Below are 9,910 nucleotides of genomic sequence, written 5' to 3' on the forward strand. Positions count from 1 at the left end.
AACATGGCAAAATGTTAAGTACAACTTAAGAGTGTAGGGCAATTTGTGGGCAAATACAGCTCAAGATGGACAGTAAGACAGGGTAAACACAGTAAAAGACAGAATCTGTCAGCAAAGAGGTCAAAGAAGAAACTAGACAGCTTGGAGGAAGGTTTTCATGAAATCCAAGGAAGCACCAGAACTCCAGTTCACGGTTTAGCGGGATGCATCACTCTCACTGGGGCTTTAGAACTGTCCTCAGAGATCACATTCATAAAATCTGATGGCTTAAAGATGAGAGACTAGGGAAAGGTATCTGCACTTTTCAGATTATGCACTGTTAGGAAGATCTGCAACAGCAGGGTTTCAGCCAGCTTGCACCTGGGGAGAGGCATGGACAGCCATCCCATTTCTAATCAGTTAATCTAAATCTTCGGAAATCAATTTCTAACTGTTTTTCCTCCAAGCAGACTCTTCCTTGAAGATAAAGTGTTAGAGATCATCGCAGCTGCGTTTCCCTGTTCTTTCTCATGCTCACGCCCATTGAACGTTTACCAGTGGATTACCACAGCACCATGTTCTCACACTGGGAAAAGAATCAGCTTTCAAATACGGGAGAAATACAAGGAGAAAAGGGAGAAACAAGGAGAAAAGATTATGCAAAGAAATCTGTAGCATCTTTGGCCGATCACCAAGTCATCGGAAAGATTCTCTCAAACCAAAGAAAATCATCAAATGCTTTTAACCGAAGCCACTATCAAGTATTCATTGAATATATGTACTGACAGTCAAGAGGTAGTGCAGATCTTCATACAAGTGATATGAAGATCTCTTGTATCTCTTTATAAAAGAGATATGGCTACTTTATCTGGAGGCTGACAGAGCTCTCAAGGGCTGGATTTTCTGTGGAGGAACTATTTATTCCTTCTGATGCAGAAGTGGGCTAACACCAGCTGAAGGCACTATCTGATTTGAAACCACCAAAATCACTTGACTGAAGATAGCTATGGTGAAGGGGCTACTCTAGCAAATAAAATGTACGGTCATGTCTGCAGCCTGGGTTTGATTTAGGCAGAGCTATGAAATGCAGAATGAGGTTCCAAGTTCATGCTTTGTGACCTTGCACGCTGGAATAAGGTTGATTAATAGGAAATTTCCTTTCTTCCAACATGCTGAAATCATTATACCACAGGGATATGACCTTTTGCTCAGATACTCTTACACATTCATACCCAGGCCCTCCTGGAACGCAATGGTAGATTTTATTCATCTAACACAGTAGTTAAACCATGAACTTTGCTCCGGGCACCAGAGTAAGGTCCACCTTTGGCTTTTCTTTCATATTGACCATTTCAACTAAATATTCATTTAAAACCTCTCTGTTCCCAGAGAGAAAACTGATCTCAAAACTTACTGACTTCAATGCTGAGAAAGAGACATTGACCAATCCAAAACTTGGTCTGTCAACCCTAACAAACATAGCTGGCTCAGCCAGAAAGACATTAAAATGACCTGAGGAGCTTTACCTTCCCAGTTGGGCGCTGTTTGCAGAGGCACGTAAAAGCAGTGCTGCCCAGCTCTGCATGAGATCATCCAGGGCCCTGTGTCCTCTGTCCTGGCATCCCGAAGGGCTTCAGGGCACTCCTTCTACTGTGACTACAGACACACAGGAATCAATCAGTAGGCTACTGAACAGACTCTCAACGGGCAGATGCAGGGCTGGCATCTGACAGGATATGGGAAGCTGCAGTTCAGTTGCAGAAGGACGTTAAAAGGACTCCAAGTCACTTACTGGGTATTGCAATGAAGAATGCGCACAGTCTGTGCTGTGCAAATAAGAACTGCGAAAACTCCATTTCACTGCAAGTGTCCTCGGTGATATACTGTGCTCTCCTGCTTAAAGGAGACTCTGGTCTCTTTTTTTTCGTTTTGTCTCTTTATAACTTTTTTTTCTTAAAATTATGTTGTAATATCAGATTTTCTAAGAAACTGGGACCACTGCCATTCATCCTGTGAGAGATAGCGAGTGAACACAGCTCTGAACGGACCAGCTCACGTTTATGGGCTTGTTTTTTCTACATTTATCTGATGTACTTCACTTCTGTTGCCCTAAATCAGATTCTGAGAATGATTTAGCTTACTGCAATCCATAAGGATGACGTGGGGAAAGAGGGATGATTTTATTCACATAGGGAGTTTGGCTGCAAAGGAGAAACTGGATCACTGACAGGTTGGACTGAGAGTTAGAATCAGAAATGGCCAAATGGTTAATAATTCCCCTTTCCTGAAAGGCTGGTCTTGTTTTACCTCCCTTCTCACATAGAACTTTTCTGTTTCTCTCTCAAAGTGAGTTTCAAACCTGGGGTGCTAGGACAGCCCCCACGAAAGCTTTACCCCAGCTGGAGCTGTGTTGAATGCTGGCAGGAGACAGGAGAAGGGGTCCCCTTGGGAGCAGAAACGAAGCAGGGGCGGAGAAAGGTCCTTTTTTGTTCTCAAGGTCTGTGGTCTGTGGTGTCTGGTGTGCCTGTCTCCAGGCTGTGTATAAGCTGGCAGTGGCAGGAATGTGTTAGGAATTAGAAGAGAAGATGGCAGAGACCCACCAGCACAAGGCACAGCTCCTGACTGAGACATCAGGGATTCATCTGGGATGCAAAGCGCTGCTCCTCTGACCTCATTCCTCAGATGGAGATGATCTGAGAAAAAGTGCAGCTTGTCACGAAGAAAATATTCTCATCCCTTCCAGAGTGAAAAGCTAAACTAAAACCATTCAGTCCAGGCTACGTTTTGCCCAATGCAGTCAGCTCCTCTAACCTCTTCCTGAGTCACTGTTGTCCAGGAAAGAAGCAGAGCGCACCTAACGGGCAGTCCGAGGTGCAAACTAAGTCTCACAGCCTAAGCTGCACCCCGATGCTCAACAGGGAGCAATGGGTGGAACAGGAGACACGGTCCTTTCCTCACTCCCCTGGGCTTTGCTCAGACTCATCCTCTGCTACCTACAAGGATATTGGCTATGGCAAACACTTCAAACGCAGAAACAAATCCAAGAAAGGAAACCTTCTTCAAAATGCTTACTGTACACATTAGTTGCATAATTTCCTAAATCTAACTGCTTCCCCCCTGCCTTTTTTTTTTTTTTTTTTTTAAACAAAGCTGCATTTCTTAGCACTCTGGAGACAGAAAAACAAGTGGGTGATGGAAAAAGTGCAGCATTCTCATGCTGCCCATGAAATGCAACTTAGTTAAGTTGTCCTACTATTGAACCTGTGGATTGGAATGAGAAGAAACAAAGTCAGTTCACCTGTGTGCAGAGCTTTTCATATTAACCCCATGGGACAAACCTTCCAACACAGTGCTGATGCGAGGAGTCTCGTTAGCACTGACTCCTTCTCCTCCCTCCACTTGTCCTGAATGACCAGAAGATGAATTCCAAAAAAGACAATCTGGTGCTCCAGCATGTCCAATCCCATAACTAGTACTCTCCAGAAAAGGCCAGTTGTCTGCACATGTGAATCCGTACAGCCATCTCAGAGACAGAGACTACATTCGTCCAGATTTTCTTGAATGTATGCTGTATATTACCATAGAAGGACAGATAAGGTAACAGTGATGACAAGAAGTTAAAAGTGTCCCACTGGAAGAGGAATTTGCTCTAACAAGGTGATCATCTTATCTGAACAGCCAGTCAAGATAGTTATGCTTCCCACATGTGCAGAGCTCCATATTGCCTTCCTGTGATTTCAATAAATAGAAAAAACCTTGAAAAAACATGGAAAATATTTTGGGCTCAGTAGAGAAGGAACAAATCTTGTCAGTGAGAGGGACAAGTGCTTCCTGGATACATAGTTCAACACAGCTGGACAGCCATCTGATTTCTAACACAGAATTTTCTCCTATCTCTAATAACAAAATAATGAAGGAACGAAGAGATCATCTAAACACTTTATTTCAGTTAAAATTACAGCATATAACTTGGTCTGATCCACACATCTACAAAGGCCAAGGGAAAATCCAATAAAATTGATTCATTACCACGGAAATTACAAATCACTTTATGCAAGAGTTATAGATAAAAGCATCTTACTAATTTATCTTTATAAGACACCATCAACAGCGTTTCAGACAGCAGCACTGTAGTTCATCCACCTAGATGAAATCACTGTTATTCAGAATGCCAGTTTGGCTGATCCATAGAAAAGGAACTTACTCACACTGGCTCAAAATGTTGTTCATTTTCGTTAGTCAAATAAGCTATGCAAGGGTCACAAAATGATATGATATTTATTCACTGCGCAATAGGCATTATTAAGCTCTATCATTTCTTTACTGTTATGTGAGTGAATTAATAATCTTTGAAGATATGAGATGCCAATACAGCCAAACAAAGAAACGTTTCTGCTGCTGTTGGAAATCAGGGAATGTGAGATAGAACAAGCGTGAAGGGGACCTTATACCATTTTATCACAACACTTTTCTTCCTTTGAATCATAGAATCATAGACTAATAGAATCGTTATGACTGGAAAAGACCTTTAAGATCATCATGTCCACCACTATCTAAACTCTACTGGGCCCACTTCTAAACGGTGTCCTGAGCACCATATCCAGACAGCTTTTAAATACATCCAAGGATGGCGATTCAACCACTTCCCTGGGCAGCCTGTTCCAGTCTTTGATAACCCTTTCAGTGTAGAAGTCTTTCCTAATGTCTAACCTAAACCTCCCTTTGTGCAACTTGACACCCTTTCCTCTTGTCCTATCAGTTGTAACCTGAGAGAAGAGATCGACCCCCACTTTGCTGCAAGCTCCTTTGAAGTAGTTGTGGAGAACAATAAGGTCTCCCCTCAGCCTCCTTTTCTCCAGGCTAAACAACCGCAGTTCCCTCAGGCGCTCCTCACAAGACTGATATTCAAGACCCCTCACCAGCTACACTGCCCTTCTCTGGACCCTCTCCAGCACCTCAATGTCATTCTTGTACTGTGGCACCCAACACTGAACAGTATTCAGGTGGGGCCTCACCAGTGCCGAGTACAGGGGCACGATCACGTCCCTAGTCCTGCTGGCCACATTATTCCTGATAAAAGCCAGGATGCTGTTGGCCTTCCTGGCCACCTGGGCACACTGCTGGCTCATATTCAGCCGGCTGTCAATCAACACTCCCAGGTCCTTTTCTGCTGGGCAACGTAAGACAGCATTTCAGTACATTCTTTATGCTTTGAAAGAACAAGACTTCAAAGCCTTTAAAATCAGACTGTAGGAAATGAAGCTGCAAGTCATAACTCAAAACGGATGTGTCAAAAAACCCAGGAATTAAAGGGGAACTTGAAAGCCTCCTCTGGAGAGCCAAAGTAGGTTTGGCAATTAGTCAAAATTTGAGATAGTAAAGTTATATTTGTCTACCTACGTACATTTTATTTCAACAAAAATACAATGCAGAAACTTACAGACATTGCATATTTGGTTGAGAAACAAGAAGTATATGCCTAAGGCTAAACTGGGCAAAGATAATCTAATGCATTTGTACTCAACAAGCATTAATGTGCTATTAGTATTGGTTTTGCTAAGTGATGTACAAATAGTTGCTTTTTACCAGTTAGTCGCTATTTTCAAGGTAGTTCTCACGCTGGGTTTCATTTTATGCCCAGAACTCCATGTCCTCATGTCAAAACAATACTAATGCTTGTTTATACCCAAACTGAAAGATTTCCTTCTTTTGCCAATAGTCCATTTGAGGCGGATTTTGATATAGCTTTGGGAGAAGTACAGTCATGGAAAATACTGTCTTTAATGTCTGAGCAAAGATGAATCAAAGGTTTCTAAAATGCACTGAAAGATCTGAAAGTAGATTTAGTAATTCTTACTCATTCAAATCTCCAGTTTTACAGCTCAATAAATCTCTGCAAATATCTTCCTTCAAGACTACCAGAAGCCTTGGTAATTTCAGTTCTGGACCATGCCCAGGAGATATTACAGACCAATGCTTTGCCAGGACCCTGAACTGAAGAGGGCCTGAGAGTTACCCCTTTCCTCTCCTGCAGTAAAAACTCAAATACCTACAAGACTCACTCTTCAAAACTATGTTTTATCAGACAGCAAAACAAAAGCTGGAAGACTTTGAGCATGCACCTCCCTGCCTGTGTTCCCACACCAACCGGGGGTATTCAGTTCTGAACAGGCTACATGCCTTCTTCCTTTTCTTTCCGCCACCTCTGAGGTACGGCATCAGGTCTAGTCCCTGCTGCTGGCAGATCTCCCATCTCCCCAGGCATGCCCCAGTCTGTGCTGGTGCTTGTTTTTCTCTAGTCCCTGACACTGCTGGGACACCAGGACTTTATCCAAACTAAGCAGGGGCAGCTGCTCTCACAGGGAGACTGATCTTTCCTTCTCCAGGTCACTCAGGCCCAAAGAGCAGCAACCAGAATAAAAGCCTTCTTTTCTGCAAGACCTAACAAAAATCCCTAAATAGTTCTGCTCTTTCACAGTGAGTCAATTTTCTCTCCTTATTCAGGAGCACCTAACTAAGTGACGATGTTCTCTAAGATGGTACTGGTTATTCCATCGTTACCTAATAATGCACAACCCCAAAGCTTCCTGTTACATACAAAAAAGTCCTTCTAAACTATTTATTTCTCAGTGCTCCTTGACAAAAGATAACAACTGTACTTCTTACCACGAGGTACACTATGACTTTTATTATGACTTCTGACAGTAAGATGTTCGGTACATTTAGTAAAAAAGAAAAGGCAACCACTGCTAAAGAAATCATTAATCTCTTCATCCATCTGCAAACAAGGATAAACACTAAATAAATTTTACAGAATCTTTGGCTTTGTTTTTTCTATTTTTCCTAATATTTTCTATTAAAGCTAGATTTAAAATGCTCTTTTTTGTTATCCCACACTTTTCTTTGATGTTGGCCAAATTTGCATCGAGGCTGACACTTATGGGTTAGTTCGAAATACTAGATACAATTACATGGCTGGCCACAGTTTTCATACTTAACTCCAATTTACTTTTTTTCCCCAATTCTATTCTAATTCCCCTGCTACATAAGGTTTTTCTCCCCCTTATGTATTTTCTTTGTATATATACTTTTGCTGTCTTTTCCAGTGTCGCTTCCCTTTTTCTTATAGCTTTCCAACTCCCAAATTTCACTCTTAGGAATATATATTACTCTGTTCTCTCCTTCCTTTTTCCCATGCCCAGTTTCTTCCTACTCTGTCTTTGAATTCTCCTTTTTTTTTTTTTTTCCTCAGATGTGCCTGCTAATTTGTCCAATCTGGTCCTGTCTTCACCCCATCCTCCAGGATTCATCAGTCACTGCCTACATCCACAAAGATAACTAAACCCCTCTCTCACGCTTGGACAACTAACTGCCTTAGTATGTCCTGCGTCCACACAGGAGTGTCTTCAATGCACTTCAGACCCGACTTCTGCAACTTAAGCTCTGCAACCTGAGGGAAAAGTGAAGAGCAGTGTCCTAGCACACAACATACTCTCCCACAGAACCAGAAGAGAAGACAGGACCTAAATGCCAAGAAGGGGATTTTCCTAGCTGTGCTAACTACAAGCACTGCTAACGCTGGCAGGCAGAAGGAATGGTGGGGATGTGCTCACCTGCAGACACACACCAACCTGTGCAGCCTGAGATGAGCGAGCTGGCAAACTGCTGTTGGATGAGCCAGCGGATGTGATGTCTGTGGGCGGGAGTGTTATATCCCCAGAAGATAAGGCACATTCGCCAGTAGCTTGAGAAAAGACTTGATTTTGGCAGCCAGCCTCACGAGGAGTAGAGAGTAAGATTCTGCCATGCAACAGTGACTTATCTCTTCTTTCCAACAGGGTAATAGTGTTACCTTACCAGAGTGGTACAGTATTGACCAGCATTTCAGTTAAGAACTATGATAAATGTGTTTTTTCTCTTCGGTGCCCTTTACTCACATGTAGGCTGTTAATGACTTTATCTTCTAAATCTATTATCTCACAGCTTAGACCAGTGGTGCAAACCCCTTCAGTATTCTAGAGGTGACAGCACAATCCCTAATAAAGCAACACAAAAAGCCCCAAACAACCCTCCAAAAGCAACAAAGCAAGAAATCTAGCATAAGAGGACCTTAACACCAGCTGTTCAAAACATACCTTTTGGCTATACTTGTATCTAGTGTCACGAGCAAACAAACCTCAAAAGAAAATTGGCTGGTTGGCTATTAACCATCCGTGGTTTAGGCATCTGGAAGAAAAAAAGCCTTGTTCAGGGAATCCCTTAAGGAGGAAGAAAGACAAGCAAATGCCAAAGATTTTTATTTCCTCTCACCTTCTATTAACCCGGAGTAGAGAGTTGTATACAGTGCCCATTATCAAGGTGCAGCAATGAAGCTGTCTGTCGATGAATGGCAACAAACAAGAACTAAGATGACTTTTGCCTTCTCATACTGTTCAGGAACCTCCATTCATCTGGAACTAATGTGTGGAAATATGACTAACTTGGCCTTTAGGTCACTGTACTTTATTTCTTTCCGTTCAATGTAAAAACGGTGGTGGACAACATTAGGAAGTATCAACAAATAGCTTTCAGAAATCTGATTTTCAGATTATTTCAGTGTTCTTTGTTATATACTCTGAGATTTCTTCCTCCAGTTACACACCATAGTACTTAGATTCATTGGTATGCATGCAGTGCTAAGAAGCTGTATTTATTCTCAGTGCCAAAATTAAACACTGAAATCAGTGACACTGTTGATTATTTAGACGAAAAAAACCCAAACCAAACTAAAAAAGAATAAAGATAATGAAATGAAGTTAAAATAGCCCACAGTAAACCAACCCATTTTTAAATTCTGAATTTATTTTGACAAATTCGCAATAAGCATTATCAATTATGTAAATAACAATTCAAAAGGATAGAGCTTTTATTAGCTGTGTGTTTTCTTACTACTTTTATAGTCCTTTTATGTTTAAAAAATAGATTTTATTCCTGGTCCCTCACTAGTATGCAAATTTCTACCACAATCAAGTAACACACATAACAGGACAAAAAAAAAAAAAACATTTCTGAAGCTGGTTTGCTTTTTTTTTCTTTTTTTTTTTTTTTTTACAAGTAAAGCCATTCTTCACAATTGCTCAGAAAATAACAGAAAGTCCATTAGAATGTTCAGACTCTTAACAAAGACTTTTGGCTAATGTTACTGGTCTAAAAAGGAGATAAGCCATATAATTTTACAGGAAGCAACCCACTGAATCCTTCAGCAAACACAGCTTGGCAATCTATCTTCAATTTAAAATAATGAGGTGGCAGGAGTGTGATGGAGAAATAAGTCTTCAAAAACATCACGTAAGGGAATCCAGCTGTGCTTGTATAGTTTCCAGCTATTTAAAGGAACAAAAAAGAGAGAAAAAACTCCACTCGTATAAAATGTTGTTTAGAAACATGCAAACAGAAAAAAAAACCACATTCCAGTATCTTCAACTATGCATACTAAATCTATTCACATAGCAATAAAAAAATCCTGTACTCATGAATATTTGTTTTTACATGAAGCTATTAGAATTCACTGCTGCAGTTTAAATATTCAAATTTTAAAGAAACAGTTGTCTAAATACTGCCTTTTTTACATGCACAGATGTTTTGCTGTGAATTTCCAATGCATAATAACAAGGTAAAAAAATAATAGAGTTCATTCTGACTGGATTACGAGCCTGGCATTTTGACTGAAGACATAACACAAAGATGCTCTTCCCAGAGAGCTCCTCATTGTTAATCATGAGCTACTGCTCTCGATCTAACCACCAGGTATGCATACAATGACCCAAGCCCTCCCTATTCCAAATTTAATGCGCAGACTCTTCTTGAAAATGCTTTATGCGATCAAACAAATCCAACTGCCTTAATTAAAGCTGGATCCATTTTCCTTCCAGTTTCATTAAATTTAATTCTT

At 41.0% G+C, this 9,910-nt stretch overlaps 1 protein-coding gene across 1 annotated transcript in view; it reads right to left on the reverse strand.

The window, feature by feature from the left end:
• Positions 1-9,070: 9,070 nt before the first annotated feature.
• The window catches only part of COMMD10 (COMM domain containing 10), a 113,860-nt gene continuing 113,020 nt past the window's right edge, over positions 9,071-9,910 (reverse strand). The window contains exon 7 of the mRNA XM_009890484.1: positions 9,071-9,341. Coding sequence (XP_009888786.1) covers positions 9,303-9,341 — 39 coding nt within the window. The 3' untranslated portion in view covers positions 9,071-9,302. The remainder of the gene's footprint in view (positions 9,342-9,910) is intronic.

Source organism: Charadrius vociferus, unplaced genomic scaffold (genome assembly GCF_000708025.1).
Source record: "Charadrius vociferus isolate BGI_N301 unplaced genomic scaffold, ASM70802v2 scaffold1591, whole genome shotgun sequence".
NCBI classification, from domain to species: Eukaryota; Metazoa; Chordata; class Aves; order Charadriiformes; family Charadriidae; genus Charadrius; species Charadrius vociferus.